This window comes from Oratosquilla oratoria, chromosome 26 (assembly GCF_046742065.1).
Source record: "Oratosquilla oratoria isolate Oo_2021 chromosome 26, ASM4674206v1, whole genome shotgun sequence".
NCBI lineage: Eukaryota > Metazoa > Arthropoda > Malacostraca > Stomatopoda > Squillidae > Oratosquilla > Oratosquilla oratoria.
The window spans coordinates 49877097-49902402 of record NC_134802.1 but is presented as its reverse complement, the minus strand read 5'-3'; the positions used below and the strand labels follow the sequence as shown (position 1 = coordinate 49902402).

At 39.4% G+C, this 25306-nt stretch overlaps 1 protein-coding gene across 6 annotated transcripts in view; it reads left to right on the top strand.

Moving 5' to 3' along the window:
• Positions 1-3012: 3012 nt before the first annotated feature.
• LOC143039546 (serine/threonine-protein kinase stk11-like) overlaps positions 3013-25306 on the top strand; it is a 51213-nt gene continuing 28919 nt past the window's right edge. For all 6 annotated transcript variants that reach the window (XR_012967647.1, XM_076209729.1, XM_076209728.1 and 3 more), the window contains exons 1-7: positions 3013-3237; positions 18309-18548; positions 19466-19557; positions 21966-22098; positions 22346-22482; positions 23356-23541; positions 23863-24020. Coding sequence is in view for 5 of the 6 variants with exons in the window: in XM_076209729.1 (XP_076065844.1) it covers positions 3115-3237; positions 18309-18548; positions 19466-19557; positions 21966-22098; positions 22346-22482; positions 23356-23541; positions 23863-24020 (1069 nt within the window). In the remaining variant the exon portion in view is untranslated. The remainder of the gene's footprint in view (positions 3238-18308; positions 18549-19465; positions 19558-21965; positions 22099-22345; positions 22483-23355; positions 23542-23862; positions 24021-25306) is intronic.

Sequence of the window (25306 nt, the reverse complement as noted above, 5' to 3'; positions counted from 1 at the left end):
CCTATGTAACGCTACATGACTGAACAATAGTCTTTTGGATTTACTGCCAAGAAGACTTTCAGTCTAATTTCCTATATTTATGTTTCTTCTTCTGCTATGACATTCTGCACCCCTTTTTACGTCGAACTCTTCAAGACATCTGTATCTCCTTCTTTGTTGGTGTTTGTCAGTCTGTCAGTCCTTGTGTTAACCTCAATCTAAGCTTCCTACCAAGAAGAATTGCTTCTTACTTCCCTATAGGTCTTTTTGGTTCTGACTCCTTCTTAACATCGGATTTTTTTCCACACTCTTCAGGACACCCTAGAGTGTGTTGGAGTTAGTGTACCTTTTTGTCCCACATATCATCTCGTTGACCAAGGTGACCAGATTTTGAGAACTGGAATACGGGACACCTAAATTGGAAAGGTATATGGACAGTGTACCGGCCGTGTGAATCACGCAAAACAAGCTCGCAGCTCCAGGACCTGATTCATTGCCCTGTGCATTTTTTTTTTTTTTTTTTACTTCCTTTAAAGGGGTGTGACTATTGTATATTTTGTTTCAAGCAGCAATGTATTACATATGTTGAAACACGTATGTAAAAATTTATTCGGATATTGTTGCTTTCGAATTTATATACATGCGAAGTGTTTAAAATCTTGAAAATACGGGACAAAACGCGTCCTGGAAAGGGACGATACAGGACGCGGGACAATTTTGTTTAATACAGGACCAAGGTCTACATATCCAGGTCAGACCGTTTGAATTATTGTGCGCCGCTTCTGACGTCATTAGGCTGGGTCCGTTTTCTCTTTGTGAAACACTGAAGAAAACTGTGAAACGCCAAGGAAGACAGGAACTATAATATTTTATATATCATATATATATATATATATATATATATATATATATATATATATATCATATATATTATATATTCATATATATAGACAGGAACTATAATATTTTATATATATTTATATATATATTTTATATAATATTTGTCAGAATATAACTAATTGCGTGGAGCGGTGCGAGCGAAGGTAACGTCATTCCCGAACGACGCGCCAGCTTCAACTGACAGCTATAGTACCCGCGAACCCCACTTTGAACAGCCAGGTGACGTTCACGGGCCCGCTGCGCCAACTCCCTCGAAATTCGGTCGGAAGTGGTTAGACCTTATATCCTTAGATCTTGTACAGGACGATCTCGTATAATACGGGACGTCTGGTCACGCTGTCGTTGACATACATTAGCAATATCGCAGGTGACAGAATCAAGGCCTGTGGAGTCCCACAAGTCAATTTTTATTTATTTATTTATTATTATTTTTTGTCTGACATCCAATCCTTCATAAGTGTTCTCGTGAGTCTACATTTTAGTAAACCCTTCACACTTCCCATGAAACTTCCACATTAATCATCTGTGAGGTTCCTTATCGAAAGCCATCTCCAGATCCAGATGCGTGCAGTCCACCCAACCATCCCTCGCAGAGCAGCGACAGTTCTTGTATTTACTTTAGCAGATTTGACACAAAAGACCTTCCTTTTCTGAAACCGAATTGTTTTTATCACAAAACATCTACTCTCTTCCAGATATTTTGTCCATTTGCCATTCACGACCCTATCACACAATCTGGTTATCACGCTCATCAAAGACATTTGTCTAAGGATTCCTTTTCATTTCCTCGTTTGTAAACTGGGACCACGTTTGCTTTCTATCCAATCTTGGGGCACTCTCTCATCTAATGAAAACACAATCATCCAGTGAACACATAATCAGGTACGTGAAACTTCCGAAGGCCTCCAACGATTCTGCAAGAAGTACAGCACCATAAGTAAAGAGAACGTCAGTGACCTTATTCTTGCAAGTGGATATTCCGCAACGACATCGATTGGCAACTCTACCCAGTACCTAAGCCATGCAGGTATTGCAAAGTGTTTGAGAGAGGACGAACCCCTGCCTCACACATGAACATCTCTGTAGACAATTCCTCTACACAACACTATACCTAGATTCTTTTTGAATTAGATAAACTCCAAATTAGTGCCTAGGGAAACTCCTTTGGCTCAGTCGATCAGGTATCAGACTGGTATAAAGCGAAGCCTCGGTTTGAACCCCAGGGAAATTAGTTGTATGATATCGGCTGCTACTAGCGATTCACTTCAGGTATTTACAACGACGAAAACCCATAAAGATTTCATACCAGCTTCACCACTGGCTATGAGTTGAGCTAGGGACTCTGAAACGTGGGTAAAGACGGCAGTTAGCAGTCTACCTAGAATCTTTGGGAGTTTGATCAAATCCAAGTTGGAGTCTTTTGAAACTCCTTTAGCACAGTCGGTAAGGTATTGGCCTGGTGTCAAGCGAGGCCTCGATTCGAATAATTCAAGAAGTTTCTGCTAGTTTTCTTAACTAGTTACCACGCCCTCATAACTGTCAGTGCACGCCACTGTGATTATCAACTCTCCATCTTGCATTCTATAACAAATCTTTTCAGAATCTAGACATTACTGATGTAATCTTTTTATTCAGTACACATAAGTGTAATACTTTAATCATGTTTGGTATTGCACAACTTTCATTTACCGTAATATTACATATAAACACACACATTTATACTAGTTCGGCACATTCACAGGGTTTTAATTACCTTTTTATCAGTGTTGTCACCCTATGTCTTTACTTACACCATACCTAGAATAAAAGCCATGAGTGCTCTTTGGTGAATAAGTGGAACAGCCTCACGGAAAATGTGACTACTAGCACAAATGTAAATATATCTATAAATAGATGTGACCAGTTTGAGACTGTCAGTCGAAAAAAGAGGCCCCTTATGAGCTTTAAGTTCTCTTACCTCTTTTAACTTCATTAAGGAAAGCATCTAATAAGGTAAACACTATACGCATTCATGATATGAAGCTAAACGGTTCTAATGGACAATGAAGAATAAAAATCAAGTTTCCCGCTTGATATGTGTACGCGCTCTTAATTTCCCATTTTCTACAATGCATCCGTCCGTCATTTGTTTACATAGTGGCAATGGTGGCTGGACGTTGAAGCTTGTAATATACAACACTCAATTAGTTTATTGCATAGCTAGAATAAAAGCCATGTGTGCTCTTTGGTGAAAAAATGGATCCCAACTTCATAACTGGTGGATTTGGGGAATTTGGTGGCGCAGACGATGAACCATTCCTCATACAAAGAATTGATTCCCGAGATATCATCTACAGTCCTCCCAAGAGGAAGTACAAGGTAAGGTTGTCTTAATCAACCTCGATATTTGTTTCGTGGCTAGAACTTTCTCCGTTTCAGCATGCAGATAATGAGATCTTATGTCAGTAATATAGGCAGGGGTATGGTATACCACGTAACACTAGTGTTCATTCCAGCCAAACGATAAGTCTGTAATTTGGAAGAAAGTACTTATGAAAATGTAACTTTGTGTGGGTATCATTGTAGTGATTTTTTGTGCCCGTTTTTTTTAGTTGACATGCACGGCAATGACTGTTGATAAGATTACTTCAAGGTATTTATATCCTCACTGGAACATATATTTCATTTGGCATGTGGATGAATTTCATGTTTAATTTTATCCTTTCCTCAGTTAAAGATGATGAAGCCTTTCATATTGTATTCATGGCACATTGGAGATTGATGTTGCACACTGAAGTTCTTGAAGAGGCTGTCCACAGTTATATATAATAAGATTTTTTGTATTGCATTTATGGTGTATTGGTGAGTGTTTGATTCTACACACATGGAAATTTATTGTAAAATTTGATGTATAATTGTGTTATAGTTATTTTTGAGTAGTGGTATTAATGAATGTAAGATTACAGATGGGTTAGTTATGAATATAGAGGAGGGTACAGTCTGCCAAGAAGAGATGGTGGTGGTTGATTGAAGATGAGTGTTAAGTGGGCACTGGGAGAGGCTGGAGGAAGGGACAGGTTTCATTATTCCGGGTCACATGTGGCAGAGAATGGAGGAGTGGAGGTAGAGGTGAAGTATGAAATAGGGGTAGGAAGTAAATGTCTAGGAGGATAATAGAAAATTATGAGAAGAAGTATCTGGGGAAGAATGTAAAGATATTGTACGAAGATCTGATTGTGCCTATGGCACTGTATGAAATAGAGCTCTGGAATATGAAGGAAGCAGAGAAAGAGAGAGCCTAAACATGAGACAAGAGAAATCTTTAAGAAGTATGGCGGGTGTTAGGATGATGATAATGAATAGAGTGAAAAATATGGATGTGAGGCAGAGTGGGGGTTGAAACAGAGGTAGTGGAAAGGATTGACTAAAGAGTATTGAGATGATTTGGGCATATGGGGGCGACACTGGTCAAAAGAGTGGAAATCAGGAGCGGTTGGAATGAACTTGAGGGGAATACCAAGAGTGAGATGAATGAGTGGGGAAAAGAGGGCGTTGAATGCGAAAGATATATCTGTTGAGCAAGGATTAGAGAATGCTAAAGAGGAGTGAATGATTAAGTGACATATCTTGTTCTTGTTTGGTCCATAAATTTCTTGAATGGGTGAAGGGAGGGGGAGGGGTAAACCAACTCTAGCTGTCGGGTTATCTTGCTGTGAAAATGCTGTGCCTTAGGAGCAAAAGATTTTACCTGTGTGACTTGTAGGACAATCCGGTGGCTGGTGGCAGTTACCAAGGATCCATTGGTCTCCTACAAGAGAGACCTGGGGCAGTGGATTGATCGATTGATTCTGGTTGACGGTATAATTTGGAAAATTGGATTATGCTTTCCAGCTGTCTCCATTACATGCAATTTGTGAATGGGTTGATTTCAATTTTGGCATCATAGTAGAATTTCAGTGAAAGGTGTCATACCTCTGCTATTACCGTTACCAATTCTATTATGAGTATTACTACCACTATTGGTTTTACATGACCCTAATTTATAAGGAACTGTTTGTCAAAAAGGGAAAGTTTTGTCCAGTAATACATTATTGAGCCTACTACAGCTGCCTGTGGTCACTATGAGACCCTGATGATAATGGTGTATCTTCACATACGAGACCCAAGAACAAATCCTTGACCTTGGGGTGGATACATAAATGGGTGCTAGTTGTAAAGCCTCGTACACATGTATGTTCACACCTTATCAGGCTTGCTTGATGCCTTTTTCAGATAACAGGGACCAGTGATGGCACCTGGTAGTGGTGGTAATACAAAAAGGCTAGCAGAAAAAAAAAATCTCTAAGCAGCTTCTTTTAAAAACCTATCACCACTTTGACCATGTGGAGGTGCAATCTAGACTAGGCCCAAAATTTCTGTCAAATTAAATTGTTATTCCTTTGCCTTTTCACATAAGGAGAGCTGACAACTGGTGAATGCTCCCCACAACCAACTCCTATATGATGGTGACATAGAAACAGTACCACACTAATTAAATGCACATTCTACATTTAAACTAAAGTCTTTTGTATATCCACTCAAATATACTTCTGCAAGCTTGGGTGAAAGTAGGCCATAAGTGTTTCAGAATGGAAGATATTTATAGCCCGTCTCTGTAGGTTACCCACTAAGATGGAGCTGTCCACTGTATAGTGCAAAAGGCTGCAATGAACTCACTAAATGTGGTCACGTAAGTGCTTGCTTTGCACCAACTACTTCTGTTGCCACTAATGGTACATACATACATACATATACCAAGGCTTTTTCCCCCTTACTAGGGAGGTAGCCAAAAAAGAGAAGGCATAAAATCATTCCCACCCATTCCATCCCATGCCACTAATGGTACCAATGAGATAATGATGATAAGTTTATTTGGCAATGAATCAATATACATGAAGTGCAGATAATGAAAAGAACACATATTTCGAAATAACAGTTACAATTGCTGAGGATAACACAAGAGGCTTAGGCACCTTAACTTACACTCTCTGGAAAGACGCAGAGTGCAGGGTGATCTAATAGAGGTGTTCAAGTGGATCAAAGGGTGATGCAAACAAGGTCATCATATTAAGACAACAGGGCAGGACTCGCAGTAATGGTTATAAACTAGATAAATTTAGATATAAAAAGGAAATAGGCAACAATTGGTTTATTAATAGGGTGGTCGACAAATGGAATGAATTTAATAACCATGTAGTAAGCGCTGAAACTATCAGTTGTCTTAAGAAACGATTAGACAACTTTATGGATGAGGATGACAGGTGGTGATGGATACAGAGCTGCCTAGTGTAGGTCTTATGGTCTCATGCAGTCTCCTCCATTCTTATGTTCTTAAAAGCATGCCGCTGTGGCGAACATAGTCAAAGGAGCTGGTCTAAGCTGCTTGAAAGGCACACTAAATAAATACTTAAGAACTAACAAAATCCCTCTATATTGCCCTTCTCAACACTACAACAATACCATAAAAGTTAAACAAATCTAATTTTCATGACAAGTGATGTAAAATTTTTCAAATTATCATGAAAAATACATGTATTTTTATTACTTAATTATTATTTTCTATTTTGAAGCCAATAAAATTATATAGACTCATGATCATGAGAACTTAGTAAGCTTGAACATCTGGAAATGTAGTGTTTACTGTGCACTACAGTATACTTTACCCATGCCACAGAGAAAAATTGCTGAGATGACTCGTGATGGTCATGTTTACACCTATGAGACATTACACAGACTTAACCCCTTCGTTACCGACCCGTCAACCTTATGTGAACAAACGTTTCAAACCGTCCCACGCATGGCTGGAGCCTTATGTTTGTAAACACAGACACTTGCCACCACGTGGGTAGAAATAACCCAGAAACCGAGGCCTTGAGAGCCCTCAGTACACACAGCTTATAACTGTGACACGTGCGTGCCACGGGGAGCACACTCGGTTCCTGGCAGGTGCACTCAGCCATGATGCGCAGGTGTCACAAAACACACATCCGGTACTTAAGGGGTTAAGGCAGTGGTTCTTAACCTTTTTTGGCAGCGACCCAAAATTTTGCACAAATCAAGCATCGCGACCCAAGCCTACGTACGGAAAACTTCAAATTGTCGGTTTTACATTGAAATTTCAAAACACTTCAAATAAATTTTCTGCTTTGGAGTTTTTATTTAATCATGGTCTGCTTAGAATCCTAAAACTAGGCATCATGTATTTTAATTATTACAGTATATAATTATAATATATTTGTAGTGGGAAAATAATTATTTTCTGCAAACCCTTAGCGACCCAATAAAATGGCTTGGCGACCCAAATTTGGGTCGCGACCCAGGGGTTAAGAACCACTGGGTTAAGGCAACCTGTTATGCAGTTCTTTTCATCTAATCCTCCTCCCTATTCCCTTCTCCCGCCCCACCCCACCCCTCCTGATTTGTTTTTTGTCACTGCATACATTTTATACAATCAATACTTTAGAGACTAGTGGTAAACCCAAACATCAGTCACAATATGTGTGTGTGTATGTGTATACATATATATATATATATATATATATATGTGTGTGTGTGTGTGTGTGTATATATATATATATATATATGTATATATATATATATATATATATATATATATTATATATATATATATATTATATATATATATATATATATATTACCATCTGGGGTATTGGCTGCTTGTTATTGTGGCAAAGTAGCATGCAGTCGATACTTTAGGGTCTATATGGGGCGCCCCTACGGACCAGAGCCACACATCATTTTTGTCTATGATAGAGGAAAACTCTGTACATAGAGAAATGATAGCACTTATATACTACAACTGTCCCTCTGTTATGCTGTCCCCCAACCCCTTGTTGCTGTCCTGTACCATTTCTCTGAGTATTCTTTTTCTGTGTTGGGGGAAAAGAATACTGCCACCAAGTATTCCCACTTGGATCGTAAGAGGTGAGAAGAAAGGGACGGGGATAGGGACTAGGCATCCTTCTCCTTGTAGCCCCACAGGGCACGTTCCTAAAAGTAAAGACGAAGGCATAAGAGGGTCTGGAAGTTCTCGGACCAGCACCCTAAGGTTTGGGTCTTTTAATGTGCGTGGATGTGATACAGATGAGAGTAAAATGGAAGAGATAGGTAGTATGTTTGTGAGAAGAAAGATGGATGTGTTGGCTTTGAGTGAAACTAAGTTGAAAGGGAAGGGTGAGTGTAAGTTTGGGAGTGTAAGTGGAAGGTTATCAAGAGTGAAGAGAGGGCGAGGGAAGGAAGGGGTGGCTATACTAGTAAGTGAAGAGATAGGTAAATGTGTAGTGGAGTGGAAGGAGGTTTCCTCAAGGATAATGTGGATGAAGGTGAAACTGGGAAAGGAGTTGTGGGTTTTTGTAAGTGCATATGGGCCTGGCATTGAGAAGAGTGTAGAAGAAAGAGAGGCTTTTTGGATAGATTTAAATGAGCGCATAGAGGGTTTAGGGAGAAGTGTAAATGTAATAGTACTGGGAGACCTTAATGCTAGGGTAGGAAAGGATCCAATCGATGGAGTGGTTGGGAAATGTGGAGTTCCAGGAAAAAATCGTAGTGGAGAGTTGATGGTGGAAATGTGTCTAGAAAGAGAGTTGATGATAGCAAATACAGTGTTTTGGAAGAAAGTCAAGCATAAGTACACATGGGAGAGGGTGGTGGATGGAAGGGTGGTAGATAGAGCGCTAATGGATTATGTAGTGGTAAATAGGATTATGATAGGAAGAGTTAAGGATGTACATGTGCTAAGGGGAGAGGGTGGGGGAATATCAGATATTTTTCTGGTGGAAGGTAAGTTGAGAGTGGAGGACAGGTGGAGAAAGAGGAAAGGGACAAAAGGTAGGGAGGTTCTTAGAGTGAACTCTTTAAATGAAAAGGAGAAGGAGTACAAGAAGAAGCTGAAGGAGGAGTGGGAGGGAGTGGAGGTAGGTGTGGAGGAGGAATGGGGATGGTTCAAGGAGGGAGTCACAAAGTGTGCAAAGATGGTGTGTGGAACAAGAAGGACAGGAGGAAATAGAAGGAAGGGTAGTGAATGGTGGGATGAGGAAATGAAGAAGGTTGTAGAAGAGAAGAAGCGAGCTTACACAGATTGATTACAAAATAGGACGAGGGAGTCATATGAGACGTAAAAAGAAAAGAGAAGTAAAGAAAAAGATAAAAGGCAAAGAGGAGAGCAGATGTAAAATGGGTAAGAGTATGACAGAAAATTTTGAAAGAAATAAAAAGATGTTTTGGAAAGAAATTAAGAGAGGAAGAGGAGGCGAATCAAGTAGAGAAGAAAAGGTAAAAGGTGCAGATGGAGAGATGATAATGGAGGAGAAGGCATTACGGGGAAGATGAGCAGAATATTTTAGGGAGTTGCTAAATGTGAAGGAGGATAGGGAGGGAAAGATAGCTGCAATGGGAAATGCTAAGAAAATGAGAGTGATGAGTGAGGAAAATGGAGGAGAAATAAGGAAGGATGAAGTGAAGGCAGCTGTTAAGATGATGAAAGCGTGTAAGGCACCTGGTCTGGATGGATGCCATGCAGAATGTCTTAAAAAAGGAGGTACAGTGATGGTGGACTAGCTGGTGAGGTTATTTAATGTTTGCTGGAGAGAAGGTAGAGTGCCGGAGGACTGGAGGAGTGCTTGTATAGTTCCACTTTACAAGGGAAAGGGAGACAAGTGTGAATGTAGTAGTTTCAGAGGGATTAGCTTGTTAAGTGTAGTTGGGAAGGCTTATGGGAGGATCTTGATTGAGAGGATTAGAAGAGGAACAGGGAGTAATTGGTGAGGAACAGTGTGGATTTAGGACGGGTAGAGGTTGTGTAGATCAGATTTTTGTGGTAAGACAGATATGTGAGAAAGCTATAGGAAAGGGGAAGGATGTTTTTTTGGCTTTTATGGATCTGGAAAAGGCTTACGACAGGGTAGACAGAAAGGCACTGTGAGAGATTATGCGGATATATGGGATAGGAGGAAAGCTTCTCGGAGCTGTCAAGAGTTTTTATGAGAGTAGTAGAGCTTGTGTCAGGATTAGAAATGGAGAGATTGAGTGGTTTGAGGTAAAGGTGGGACTTCGTCAGGGATGCGTTGTCACCCAGGCTGTTCAACTTATACATGGATGGGGTAGTGCAAGAGGTAAATGCAAGGGTGGTGGGTCAGGGATTGGAGATGGTTAAAGAAAATGGAGAAAAGTGGGAGGTAAGCCAGCTGTTGTTTGCGGACAACACTGCGCTTGTGGCAGGATCGGAGGAGGGATTGAGGAAGTTGGTGACAGAGTTTGGGAGAGTGTGTGATAGAAGAAAGCTGAAGATAAATGTGGGTAAAAGTAAGGTGAGGAGATGTGCAAGGGGTGAAAGTGGCAGTAATCTGGAAGTGAGCATTAAGGGAGAGCAACTGGAGGAAGTGGATAGTTTTAGATACTTGAGTGCAAATGTGGCAGGAAAAGGTGGAGGTAGAATGTAGATTGAGAAAAGTGAGTAAATGCCTTGGTGGATTAAAGAGTGTAATGAGGAATAGAAATTTGGGAATGGATGCTAAGAGAAGACTGTATGAAGGAGTGGTTGTGCCAACAGCACTGTATGGAACAGAAACATGGAACATAAGAGAGGAAGAGAGAAGGAGCTTGAATGTGTTTGAGATGAAGTGTCTGAGAAGTATGATGGGGGTTACTAGGCTAGATAGAGTGAGAAATGAGGAGGTGAGGAGGAGAACAAGGGTGGAAAGGGAGCTGGGAGATAGGGTTGATGAAAGAGTATTAGGATGGTTTGGACACATGGAAAGAATGAGTGAAGAAAGACTAGTAAAGGAGGTATGGAAGGCAGATGTGGAGGGAGTGAACATGAGGGGACGTCCTAGGATGAGATGGATGGATGGGGTGAAGGGGGCTTTGGGGAAGAGGGGAATGTCTGTTGAGGAAGGACAGGAGAGGACAGAAGACGGGTGAATGGAGAATGGTTGTATATGGAAGATGTTGTGATGCATGAGGTGGAATGGACGGGGGGATGGGGGTGAGGTAGTGTGTGTGAGCAAAATTTTGACGCAGCCCGAAGGGATTTCTCCCCGTCTTCTCCTTTATATGGGGGGACGGAGAGGGGGGGGTCGCTGATTTAATGAAGCGGCCTTGCTGTGGATGTGCTGTGTTTTGTGACACTGCTTCTGACCCAGGGCAGTGGACAAGGTGCAGGGATGACCTGTCATCTAGGAGGTGCTAAGATGGGAGGGAGGGTGGAGGGGTGTGGAGTGTATTCAGGGATGGAATGGGTGGGAATGATTTTATGCCTTTTCCTTTTTGGCTACCTCCCTAGTAAGGGGGAAAAAGCCTTGGTATATGTATGTATATATATATATATATATATATATATACACAGACAGACACACACTCTACTGCAAAATATTAAAGTGGCATTAGATTATATGGATAAAGAGAGATGATGAAAAAACTAATTGAAACCCTGATATGTCCAAGACTGGAATATGCATCAGTAGTGTGGTCCCCATACAGAGTGAAAGATATAAGCAAGATTGAAAGAATACAAAGGGCAGCAACCAAATTGGTCCCCAGCCTGGCAGCTAAACCATACGAGGAAAGACCAAAAGTACTGGGTCTACCATCTTTGAAAGATTGAATAGAGAGGTGACATGATTACAATGCTCAGGTCACTAAAGGGGATAGATTGCATTGATAGAAGACATCTCTTGATTTGTGATGGGAGGGCTTTAAGAGGTCATGGAAGTACATTAAGAAAGGTCATATGTTGAAAGGATGTGAAGAAATATAATTTTTTCCTATAGATATACAAATAAGTGGAATAGCTTAAAAGGTGATATAGCCCAAGCTCAAACAATACACGAGCTCAAATCTATGATAATTGGAAATCAAAAATATAGATCAAGTTGGAACAATACATGAATTTGAGTCTAGGTATTTTAGAAAACTAGAGAATAGGAGACAGACCCAGCGAGTGTTGCTCCTTTCCTGTATACTACAATTAGGTAAATACATGTACAGTAATGCCCCCCAGACTCCAAATGCCCTAGAACTTGAACAATTTGGAAGCTGAACATTATTTTTTGTAATCAGATTGCCTCACACATTGTTTGTGTGTGTTTATGCATATGTTTACCCCGTGTGCCACAGCAGGGTCATCTGTACATCTTGTGATCCAGACTTTTTTGGAACTTTATAGGTCTGGAATGGATTAAGTTTGGATTCCAAGATTCCAAGACATCACAGTAGATATATATATATATATATATACATACATATATTCTGAGTCCACTGCTGAACAAAGGCCTCTTGTATCTTTCCATGATTCACATGACTGTGCCAGCCTCTGCCATGTCACTTCTGCATACTTGTCTATGTCATCTCTCCACCTTCTGTCTGGTCTTCTTCTTTCGTGCTTCCCATATCTCGGTGCCCACTTGGTAACGCACTTGCTCTATCGCTCATAATTTGTTCACGTTAAATTACCTACAAAATTCGACTTCCTCTCTTTTACTGCAGCCACAGCTTTTCACTCCAGTCTTATCTCTCATCCAACCTGCTCTCTTTCTGTATTTCAACATTATTCCCATCATTGATCTCTCCATTCTCCTCTGTGCACTCCTTAGTTTTGTCTCCATTGCCTTCATCAGTGTTCAAGTCTCACATCCATAGATTATTGCTGGCATTATACATTGATTGTAAACTTTGCATTTCAAACTTAGTTATAGGGCCTATCATGAACTTGTACTTACCAAACATTTTCCAGCCAGTTTTAATACATCTTTTTATTTCATTCTCATGATCTTTACTTGTTTTACCATCTGGCCAAAAATAATGATACTCTTCAATATCTTCAAGAATCTCGCCATCAGTTATAATCTCTTTGCTTAGAACTTTCATGTTAAAGATTATTTAATTTTTTACTCTTATTCACCTTTAAACATACTTTAGGTCTTTCCTTGTTCAGATCACTCAGCGAGTGTTTTGGAAATGTTCTGTTCTTTCTGAAATAAGAATAATGTCATCCAGAAATCTTAAGTGATTGAAATATTTGCTATTAATCTTCATATCTTTCTTTTCCCAACTCAACCTTCTGAAAATCTCTTCCAAGCATGCAGTAGATAGTTTGGGTGAAATTGTATGGCCTTGCTCTACTCCTCTCTCAAGCTTGACTTTTTCTATATCTTTATGCAGTTGAATTACTGTGGTACCTTTTGCATAAATCTTTTCTAGAATCCTTACAATGTATTTGTTTGCACCCTGCTTCAGTAACGAGTTTATTATTACTATTTGTCCTACTTAGTCGAAGGCCTTCTCGTAATCTACGAACTTTAAACAAAGAGGTGTATCATATTCGCATGTTTTCTCAAGTAGATGATTCATTGTCTGCAAATAGTTGAGTCAGATATGTGCTTCTAAAGCCTGCCTGTTTTTTGGTTTGTTTCCATCTAAAGCTTGACTTTGTAAGGATACAAGCTAATCCCTTTGGGCTGCATCAAAATGATTTTCACACATAATTACTCCCTAGTCCCCTGTCTTCCACCCCCTCCCATCCTTGTATCACAGTATCATTTCTCCACTCAGCCCCCTCTCCTGTCTTCTCTCTTCCCTGCTTAACAGACATTCTCTTCCTCAGAGCCCCTTTCACCCCACCCATCCATCTCATCCATGGTCATCCCCTCAAGTTCACTCCCCCCACCTGCCTTCCACACCTATTTTACTGATCTCTCTTCTCTCGTTCTTTCCATGGGTCCCAACCCTCCCAATACTCTTTCATCTGCTCTACCTGCTGTCTCCTTTTTCACCTCCACCCTTATCCTCACCTTAGTTCTCACTATATCCAACCCCGTAACCCCTACCATACTTCTCAGACATTTCATCGCACACACATTTAAATATCTCTCTGCCTTTCTTGAATTGGAAGTCTCTGCCCCATACAGTGTCTTTGGCACATCATCCATTCCAAGATACCTATTTCTCATGATACTTTTTAATCCCCCCAAAGGCATTTACTTGCTTCTCTCAATCTATAGTTTACCTCCACTCCTCTCCTTCCTGCCACATGTGACCCCAAATACGTAAAGCTATCCATTTCCACCAGCCTCTCTTCTTGAAGATTTACTTCCAACTTTCTGCCATCCTCTCCTCTTGTACATCTCATCACCTTGCTTTTACCCATGTTTACCTTCAACTTTCTCCTATTGCATACTTTCCCAATTCCATCTTTAACTCCCTTAATTACCCCTCAGACACCTGCCATAATCTTGGCTACCTTCCTAATAAGTGGGAAAACCCCTTGGTATATAGGTAGCTGTGTTGTGTAATGGAGGTGGAATATACTGCTGGTGTGGTTTCTATTACTACATTTAGTTGATTGTCCTTTCATGCCCGCCTTACTCTTCCATGGTGTCCTACCTGCCTACTTTGCCCATATCCTCATCCATATCAACTGTCATACCATTATCCACCTTACCCTGAATACCACCTTTCTTTTCATGCCCATATTCCCCCTTCCAGCTGCAATCTGATCTACACCCACCATTACTTCCCTCCTGTGTCCTCTCATGCCCACATTCCTCTTCATACACATGTTCCTTCACAAGTATTCCTCTCAGGCCGTGGTTCCCACTTCATCCACTTTGAGGCCATTTAATTGCCTGGCCATGCCCGCCTCGTCTTCCCCCACCTTCTCACACTCGATGAGAAATTAGAATTCACTCTCATTGATGTTAGCGAGTGCTTGGAATATAGTTTCTAACTGAGGTGTGTGTAGATGGAATTAGAGTAGAGACGGGGTACCAATTGCCTCTGTTTATCCTGAAATATACAAATAGATAAGCATATCGGTTTTCAGTTCCACTCATGCACTTGTACCCAACCACATCTCACAACTACAAAGTAAACCCACATCTACATGCAAGTTTTCATTGGCTTTAATCCATTCAGTAATCTGACTTGTAATGTATCCAAATTATGTAAATATATATATTTTTTATTTACAAGTCCATCTCATCTGTCATTTGAGTAACAATCTGTCCATCTAAAACTTTTTACCCTTTTTGACATAAGCAGAAGAAGAGCTGTGGATTTTGTTCAGTCACATTGATGTAGATGCAGTGAATTTACTGTGCACCCAATACATACCTAATATTTGTACAAAAATATACATCAGGAGCCCAAAACCTACACAACAAAAAGGTGCCTTATTAGGCTATAGATAGACCTGGGGATCAAAACAAGATGGATTAATTTAGCGCTCATACAATTCACTTGTTCCTCCCTTAGAGAGAATGTAGGCGGTGATGTTAGCAATTTATACTGGAAGAAAGAAATATAGAAACATGATCACTTAATGTTGGATGAAATTAAGGGGCCGATTCTTACGTATTTTTTGTTTTCAAGGAGATGAAATACATGAATAGCAAGTATTGTACCGCATAATTGAGGACTTGTTTAATGAACAAAGAAACAATCAGTCAAGAGCCAAGTGGCCTTATCGTAAGCAATAAAAGCCAAAGAATGATTATAATTTTTTATTACTTGCTTAAAAAACAAGTCCCAATCTCATCTGGAAGGGTAAGAGTGTGGTTGCAATACCGTAATTATTATTTTCATTATTATAATCATCATTTTATGTAAGTTATGAAGCATCAATATTTAAAATGGAAACTACACTATTGAAATAATTCAGTGAATAAAGGTTATGCGACAAAATGGAAGTACTTATCCAGGATTTGTCCATGGTAATTAGCAAGAAAACATTGTAAAATAGTACCTGGCAACTTTTGTTTACGATCAGCTGAATGTCAGTCGTATTCGATATAGCTCAGCAAGGATTCCGTGGTGGATGATTGTATTTATTTATTTATATATATGTGTGTGTGTGTGTGTGTGTGTGTGTGTGTATGAAATATCAAGATATATATATATATATATATATGTATATGTATGTATGTATGAAATCCACCTTGTACTAAATGCATGTGCGAAATTATTTTCTATGCGGAATTGTCCATTTTTGTACTTACAATATTTACCTAGTTGTATTATAATTATACGGGAAGGGAGCTAGGCTTATCATATTGCAGAAACTCTTGTGACATCCAGATTGTCAGTACAACTGATTTAAAAGTTGTTGCATAAGTATACAGTGGTTTAGATTCGATATTAGAACAAATTGGGAATGTATAGGCTATTTTTTTTAGAAATAGTGCTTCGTTACTGCATTGGTACACTTAGCACTAGCTGGAACGTTATTGAATGTCGACATACGTCTCGCTATCGTGAACATTGTTAGTTTTGTGTGGGAGGGGTGGCAAACTTGAAATTGTTCAATTTGTACTGATATTTACTTTACAGTCAATTTTCACAAAGTAACTTCTGAATCGAATGTAGTACACTTGTGTTCGTACTGTAAATATTTGAGTTTTTGACATCGCCTGAAGCTTATACTGCGGACGTTGAAATGCGTTATTTCCAGCCGCCGGCTGAATGTCCATTGGGCGTTGGCTAGATGAAAAACTCCTCATGGTATCGCTAAGAGGCGTGGTCCTGTTGGGTTATAGGAAGATTTCGACCTCCTCAAGGAGTCTTCCTACGTCAGAACTGTTTGAAATGCTTTTGCTCTGTACATAGCGATAAAAAAAAAAAAAATCTTGGGCCTAGGGTATATCCCCGTTTGTAACCACCCCCTCCCCCGTCTCTCTCACACTCACGCACACGCAGTTGGTACAGTTCCCGGCCGCCACAACGACGGTCCGGGTTCAAATCCCGCCCAGGGCTGAAATATTTTCAGTATCGCTGCGCTTGGAGTTATTACTCCAACTCTCGTGGGCGGGGAGTTGTGTGTGTGTGTGTAAGGTCACACTATTACCCATAGATTGGGAGGGAAATAGCTGTCGATAACGAGTCCAACACGTGATCCAAGATCATGGTGGTGAATCACACACACACGCCTCCAGACGTCTTTGTTCGACGGTTATTTTTGGACGGTGTTTTTTTTTTTTTTTTTTTTTTTTTCTCTCTCTCTCTCTCTCTCTCTCTCTCTCTCTCTCTCTCTATATATATATATATATATATATATATATATATATATATATATGGAGTTTGATTTTTTATTTTATTTTCACTTAGACTTTTATTTTCAACAGATATCGCCGAGAATAGTGATTGCAGTATTTGTTTTAATTGTAGTATAGATAATACGTCAATTTTACCAGTATGAATCGTCGTCTTTAGCTAGGACGAAAAAGACCTCTCATGACGTATCAATCTTGTTAATTTGAAAATTAGGTAACGTCAATGCAATTTGTTTCCGACCATTTGATATTCAAAAAAATCCCAGAAAAAAAATGCTGAACCTGTTTATTTACTGGTGTGTACGTGCTAGATTGTGAGTTTCAGTATTAATCTTCATACAATGAATGTTGTTAGGAATATGAATAAAATACCTCATTTATAACATTGAGGAGAATGTCTGTTGAGGAAGAAAGAGAGAAGATAGGGATGAGTGGAGAATGGTTGTGTGGATGATGCTGTGATGCATGGAAGGGAGGGGGTGGGGGATGGGTGGATGAGGGAATATGTGTGAATGATATTTTGACACAGACCAAAGGGCTTTCTCCCCATCTTCTCTTTTTCTACATGAGGAGACGGAGAGGTGGGGGTTGCTGATTATATGAAGTGGCCGTGCTGTGGATGTGCTGTGTCTTGCTACATTGCTTCTGACCCAGAGCAATGGGCAAGATGCGGGAATGACCCATTGTCCAGGAGGAGCCAAAAAAAGTGGGAGGGAGTGGCGGTGAATGAGAGTGGAGTATGTGGGGATGAAATGGGTGGGAGTGGATTTTCCCCTTGACTTTGGCTACCTCCCTTGTAAGAGGGGAAAAGCCCTTGGTATATGTATTACTTTTCGTTTACCAAAACAACTTAAAAAAAAAAAATGCACTATAGCATGACATATTTGGTTATATAATTTATGGAAAAAAATATTAGTAATGGTGAATATTTTGATAAAAAGAGGACTACAGCACCACTGTTGATCCAGTGTTTTAAAAACTTGGATCTAATTATACACAAGGCATTTGAAAGGGAAAAGAAAATGGATATTTCTCATCAAACAAGGGGGAGTCGGAAAAAAAAATCAAAAGAAATGTTGACATGTTGAAAGAAGTTACACAACCAAAAGAAATGTTATGCTTGGAAATGTCAAAAAGAATCTAAGGCAATATTTTGCAAGTGATTTATTGATCATTAGAATTTTATGTGCCTGGTCATCCTAATGTGCCATCATTTATTGTATGGTTTCTTTTTTCTTTTTTCTTGGTCATCTTTTGAGAGAAGTTTGACTATTTTTGTATGCATGTTTATTATTCTGACAGAAAAAGTGCTTAATATTATTTACTCAAAAGAAATTCATCTATTTTCAGTTGGTGGGCAAATATGTTATGGGCGATCAGCTGGGAGAAGGCAGCTATGGAAAAGTGAAAGAATGTCTCGACACAGTGACTCTTCAGCGTAGAGCTATAAAGATAATGAAGCGCAAGAAATTGCGTAAAATTCCTCATGGGGAACAGAATGTTGAACGGGAAATACGGTTACTCCGAGGTCTTTGTCATCGGAATGTTATTAGCCTTTTAGATGTTTATCAGAGTGAGGAGAAAGCAAAGGTATGTTGTACTCGGTGTTTTGTATTGTAGGCATACATAATTTTACTGTAGCGTGAAATTTTTATGAGCCTCTTCTCTTAGGTACTTAAGATTTTATCATAACAAACCTAAAGTTCAGTGTCTATATATATATATATATATATATATATATATATATATATAATATTTTGTAGTCTAATATTTATTGCACCACTTTTTCATGTGTTCTCAGTGTTTTTATCAAGCCCATAAAAGCCCCCAAACATGATATTTTGTCATATAAAGTACTGCAGAGAAAAGTGACAAAGGATTACATGCATTTAATACAGTAATAGATTACACATGGCATGCCCTTAGTACATTTATGAAACATTTTTAGCAAAATTTTCTTTATTCTGTGTTTATAGTGTTTTCTCCTGAAGTGAATAAGATTATGTAGTGTTAGCCAGGGTGTAATCTGTAGTGTATCACCATAGCAAAGGGATTGCGGGTGAGGTTCACAAACAAATAGAATTAGTTTGGACCAGACTTTGAAGTTGAGCTGGGCAGAACATGAATGAGTAATCCAGTTAACAAATCATTGTGAACTATTCTTTAATGTTTAACTGGGAATGTGTTTATGTACAAATTATGAATGAATCTCGGCCTTTCTCGTACTCATCCCTTCTGTCTTCCCTTTCTTTGTCTTTCTTTTGATCTCCCCTACTTTCTCAGTCCTGTTGCCTACTTCCTCATCACTCTTTGTCTCATTCCCCCTCCCTCTCTCCTCTCCCTCCTTTGCATCTGCCCTGCCCCTCTCCTTTCCCGCTTCATTCTTTTCCCCTTATTTTCTGTTTTCTTGCTTTTCTCCCCTCTCTTCCCTCCTTCACTTTTTTCACATAAGGAATGATGGGACTGTGTTTATGGTATGGAGGAAGATAAACAAGTGTTCATTCCAGATATATATGGTGATGGAATATTGTGTTACGGGACTTCAGGACATGTTAAACAAGGCAACTGGCAAGAAGTTTCCTATATGGCAAGCACACAAGTAAGTATATGATAAGCCTACATGTATACATATTCTTTTGTAATCTTCATTACTGTGTTATAAATTGAGCTTAAGACTTGGAGTGATAAAACAAGTGTAATCATCTATTGATATTAGTTTATATATTTTTGGATATACTGTTTATAGAATTGTTATTTTGAGAACAGATTGATTTAATCTTCAAGATGCTGAAATAAGAGGGGTGGTTGAATATATATATATATATATATATATATATATATATATATATATATATATATATATATACTGTGTCTGTATAGTTCTGCTTTACAAGGGAAAGGGGGACAAATATCTATGTAGTAGTTTCAGAGGGATCAGTTTGTTGAGTGTAGTTGGGAAGGCTTATGGGAGAGTTTTGATTGAGAGGATTAGGAGAGGAACAGAGGGAGTAATTGGTGAGGAACAGTGTGTGTTTAGGAAAGGTAGGGGTTGTGTGGATCAGATTTTTGTTGTAAGGCAAATATGTGAGAAAGCTTTGGTAAAAGGTAAGAATATTTTTTGGGGCCTTTGTGGATTTGGAAAAGATTTTTGACAGTGTAGACAGAAAGGCATAGTGGGAGGTTTTGCAAATAAATGGGATGGGGAAAGCTGTTAAGGGAAGTCAAAAGTTTTTACTAGATTAGTAGAGCCTGTGTTAGAATTGGAAATGGAGAGATTGAGTAAGTTGTTTGAGGTAAAGGAGAGACTGTGACAGGGATGTGCCATGTTGCCATGGCTGTTCAATTTGTACATGGATGAGGTGGTGCAGGAGGTAAAGATGATGGTATTGAGCAGGGGACTGGAGATGGGTAAAGAAAATGGAGAAAAGCTGTAGGTGAGCCAGTTGTTTGCTGATGACACTGTGCTTGTGGCAGGGTCAGAGGAAGAACTAAGGGAGGTAGTGATAATTTGGGATGGTATGCAATAGGAGAAAGTTGAAGATATATGTGGGTAAAAGGAAGGTGATGAGATGTACAAGGGAAGAGGATGGCAGCAAAATGGGAGTAAGTCTTAAAGGAGAGAGGCTGGAGGAAGTGGATAGCTTTAGGTATTTGGGTGCTGCATGTGGCAGGAAAGGGAGTAGTGAAGGTGGAAGTAAATTGTAGACTAAGAGAAGCAAGTAAAAACCTTGGAGGATTAAAAAGTGTAATGAGAAATAGGCATTTAGGAATGGATACAAGGAGACAAATGTAGGAGTGATTGTGCTGATGGCACTGTATGGGGCAGAGACCTGGAATTAAAGAGGAAAAGTTTAAATGTGTTTGAGGTGAAATGTCTGAGAAGTATGGTAGGGGTTACAAGTTTGGATAGAGAGAGAAATGAGGAAATGAAGAGGAGTGCTGGAGTGGAAAAGGAGATGGCAGATGAAAGAGTATTGGGATGGTTTGGACACATGGAAAGAAGGAGTGAAGAAAGATTAGTAAAAGAGGTGTGGAAGGCAGAGGTGGATAGAGTGAACTTAAGGGGACAACCAAGGATGAGATGGATGGATGGGGTGAAAAGGGCTTTGAGTAAGAGGAATGTCTGTTGAGCAAGGATAGGAGAAGACAGGAGATAAGGGTGAGTGGAGGATGGTTGTGTATTGATGATACTGTCATACAAGGAAGGGAGTGGGTGGGGGATGGGGGAGTAAAGAGTGGTTATGTATGAATGATATTTTGATGCAGCATGAAGAGATTTCTTCCTCTCTTCCCTTTTTTCTGTATGAGGGGATAGAGAGGGGGGGATTGATGATGAAGTGAAGCTGCCTTGCTGTGGATGTGCTGTCTTTTGCTACATAGCTCCTGACCCAGGGTAGTGGGTGGAATACAGGGATGACCTGTCATACATGAGGAGCTAAGATGAGAGGGAGGGAAGGGTGGTGGATGGGAGAGGAATGTGTGGGAGTGGGTACTTGTCTTTTGACTTGACTACTGCCCTTGTAAGGGGGAAAAAGCCCTTGGTGTGTGTGTGTGTTCATTCTTCCAGTCTGCTGGCACATTCCCCTTCCTTAAGTACACACTAAACAACCTCACAAGTGTCCATTGGAACTGTCTCTCCCTTCGTCAGGCACTTCACATGACACCTGTCTAACACAGGTGCTTTACCATCCTTCATCTCTTTCAATGTTCCTTGTATCTATTTTTTTCTTATAGCTCTTGTCATTTTCTTCTCCCCATCAAGTCATTATATATGATATGGTTTAACATCTCAGAGAGGGTTAGGATGGTGAAGGCCCTTTTGAAGCATGGCGAGTGTATGTTTATCTTAATTTTTCCTTGTGTGTGTGTGTGTGTGTGTGTGTGTGTATATATATATATATATATATATATATATATATATATATATATATATATATATATATATATATATATATATATACTTTTATTACTTTTGGAACTTGATTGGTATGTCTTTTATCTTTACAGATACTTTGTACAGTTGGTAGATGGTTTAGAGTATCTTCATAGTCGAGGAGTTATTCACAAAGACATCAAGCCAGGCAACTTACTACTCACAACAGACAGTACACTCAAAATATCAGATTTTGGTGTTGCTGAGGTAATTTTTTTATTAGTAGTGAATTTGTAATGAGTTGATAACTATGTTTCTTGATATTTAAAGGACCAGTGGCAGCTACCTGCAAGTGGTGGTGACTGTCTACAACACCAGTTAGTTTATTATTTTATTTTATTTATTGATTAATTAATTTATTTATTATTATTATCTTATTTTATTTATTTTATTTTATTTTATTTTATTTTATTTTTCTCCTCCAGTAGATGGTAACCTTACAATATTCTTTCAGCAAGTGAGTATCTTAGCTGGGAATGATGATATCACAACCAGCCAGGGTTCTCCATTGTTCCAGCCCCCAGAAGTTGCTGGAGGAGCAAAAGTGTTTCCAGGATTCAAGGTTGATGTCTGGAGTGCTGGATGTACCTTGTAAGTAGTTCACTGAAGCTCATACATTTTGTTGCCTTAAGCTGGGTCCACACTTGTTACATTTCCACATATCGAATCATTTTTGCGTACCACCTAGTGATATGATACGGTGCAACAGGGTATTATACCCACTTGTTGTGTATCTGTATACAGCAGGTGCATACGCAACAAGTGGGTATTTGTTGCATTTCCACATATCGTATCATTTTTGCGTACCACCTAGTGATACGATACGGTGCAACAGGGTATTATACCCACTTGTTGTGTATCTGTATACAGCAGGTGCATACGCAACAAGTGGATACAATACCCTGTTGCACCATATTGTATCACTAGGTGGTACGCAAAGATGATACGATATGTGGAAATGCAACAAGTGTGGACCCGGCTTTAGACTCTTAATGTAGTTGAATGCTATAATGTGTGAGATAGCTCATCGTCCCAGGTGTTCTTGTTTATGAGGTAGTTTTCCTTATATATTGTAGGTGTTGAGTGTTGATGAGTTACAGGCAAAAGGTGTCTTTAGGATTCATTTGATAATCTTGCCAGGGTATTGACTGCTTAGGAATATGCAGTTAGTACTTCAAGGCCTTTAGGGCCACTTCTATTGACCAGGGAGAGACAACATTTGTCTTTGTCAAACAAATTTCTTCTCATTAAGAAATGCTGAGCTGCTTTTCAACTTTGCTGCCCCTCCTTTCTAATGCCTCCATTGAATCATACTGCTTTTCATTTTGATCTCTTATTGATGTTTTTATATTTTGGTCAAATTTCAGTTGCTCCTTGAAAGCAGTCATTGTTATGGGTCATTGAAACTACTTAATTATTTTTATCAAAACTTGTCATCAACTTATATTTTGTGCTTCATTTCAGATATAATTTGACTACTGGAGAATATCCTTTTGAAGGTGAAAATGTTTTCCGTCTGTACGAGAATATTTGTGAGATGCCGGTGACAATTCCAGAAGAATTGGATCCTGTCTTGGTAAGCCTACTAGAAAAAATGCTACTCAAGGACCCTAGGAAGAGGATGTCATTGTATAAAGTCAAGAATCACGAGTAAGTGCAATGTATTACAATCAACGCAAACCTATGCTTAGACTTTGTTTGGCTTTGTAGTGTTAAAAACCAGAACTGTGCACAAAGGCATACAGTGGGTGTATAAGTTTCTTGATATTTGTCTTGTGAGTGTGCTGTGCTGGTATTTGTTTTGTTGTGGTTCATACTGTCATTCTGTTAGACCAGTGTGATTGCTACCCATTTGTGTATACATCCTATTCAAATTTCACTGAAAACGTTTGACTTGTTATTCTGGTACTGTCATCATCTTTATTTATTTTATTTCTTCATTAATTATTCAATGGAATCTTGTTCTTGTAGTTGGTGCCAAAAGAAACACCCACGTGGCCTGGACGAAGTCCCAGTAGGAGGAGAAGATGACCGCCACACAATGACCGTAGTGCCATATTTACAGTCCCATCATTACTATGGAGAAGAATTCCAGTCTGATGAATATATTTCTGAACACCAGCTCAATGGTAAAGAATTATTGTAATTTCTTCTGTATCATATTCTTGATAGTTTTACTCACTGGAAATCTTAAGGCTATAGGATCATTGCTGACTACTGTAGGGAAGCAGGTTTTCAGTCAATGAAACCTCAGGCAGCAACTTCATGCATAGTCTGAAATTATGCCAAGATAAGTGACAATTACCATACTTTATTTGCAGTAAAAGATACACAGATAGAAGCATAATGAATGAAACTATATGCCCTAACTGATGTAGACGTGAATGTGTGCAGCCTGATGGCATGTTCCATCTTGCTGGGTTGAGGAAATTGTCTTGTTAGCTCATTTTTATAACCTATCAACCTCATCACCTTCATCAGGAGGTGCAGCCCTGAGGGGCTGACACTTGGTCTTTGAATTGGGCCCAAGATTTCTGTCTCCATCAACATCAACTGTATTTTTTATTTCTCTCTCTCTCTCTCTCTCTCTCTCACACACACACACACACACACCTTTTCACACATGGAGAGCTGACAAATGTTGACTTTCCCATCTATTCCCCTCTCCAGCCTTCTCACTGCCCTGCTCAACAGGCATTTTCATTTTACCCAAGGCCCCCTTCACCCCGTCTATCCATATCCTTCTTGGTCTTCCCCTGAAGTTACCCCATCCACCTCTGCCTTCCACACTTACTAAATACACACGTACATGTTAGTTAGGACAGTAAGGTTTCTTGTTCATGTTTCTGTCTATATATCTACTATGGCAAATCAGATATCCATACACATCCACAAATGTTTACATACCAGTATCTATATATCCATGTTAAGTTAACCTGCAATATCTTGGGTCTGGATAAGTTGGGTCCCTGTCACAGAGTAGATGTGATTGTGCTCTGTTTGCAGTCAACCGTATCCGCACCATTCAATCAGGAGCTGGCAGTAATGCATGCAAATGCCATACTTGGTATGCTCTCTATCTCCTCTCTCTCTCTCTCTCTCTCTCTCTCTCTCTCTCTCTCTCTCTCTCTCTCTCTCTCCCCTTCTGGCCCTCTACTTTCTCTGATCCTCCCTCTCCCCTTCCTTCCTCCCCCCCTCCCCTTCCTCTCTCCCTCCCCTTCCTTCTCCCTCCCCCTCTATCTCTCTCTCTCTCTCTCTCTCTCTCTCTCTCTCTCTATATATATATATATATATATATATATATATATATATCTATATCTAAACATATCTAAATGTATATATATAAATATATATATATATATATATATATATATTCTGCTCTCCTTCCCACCAAACTCTCTCCTGTACAGTTTCC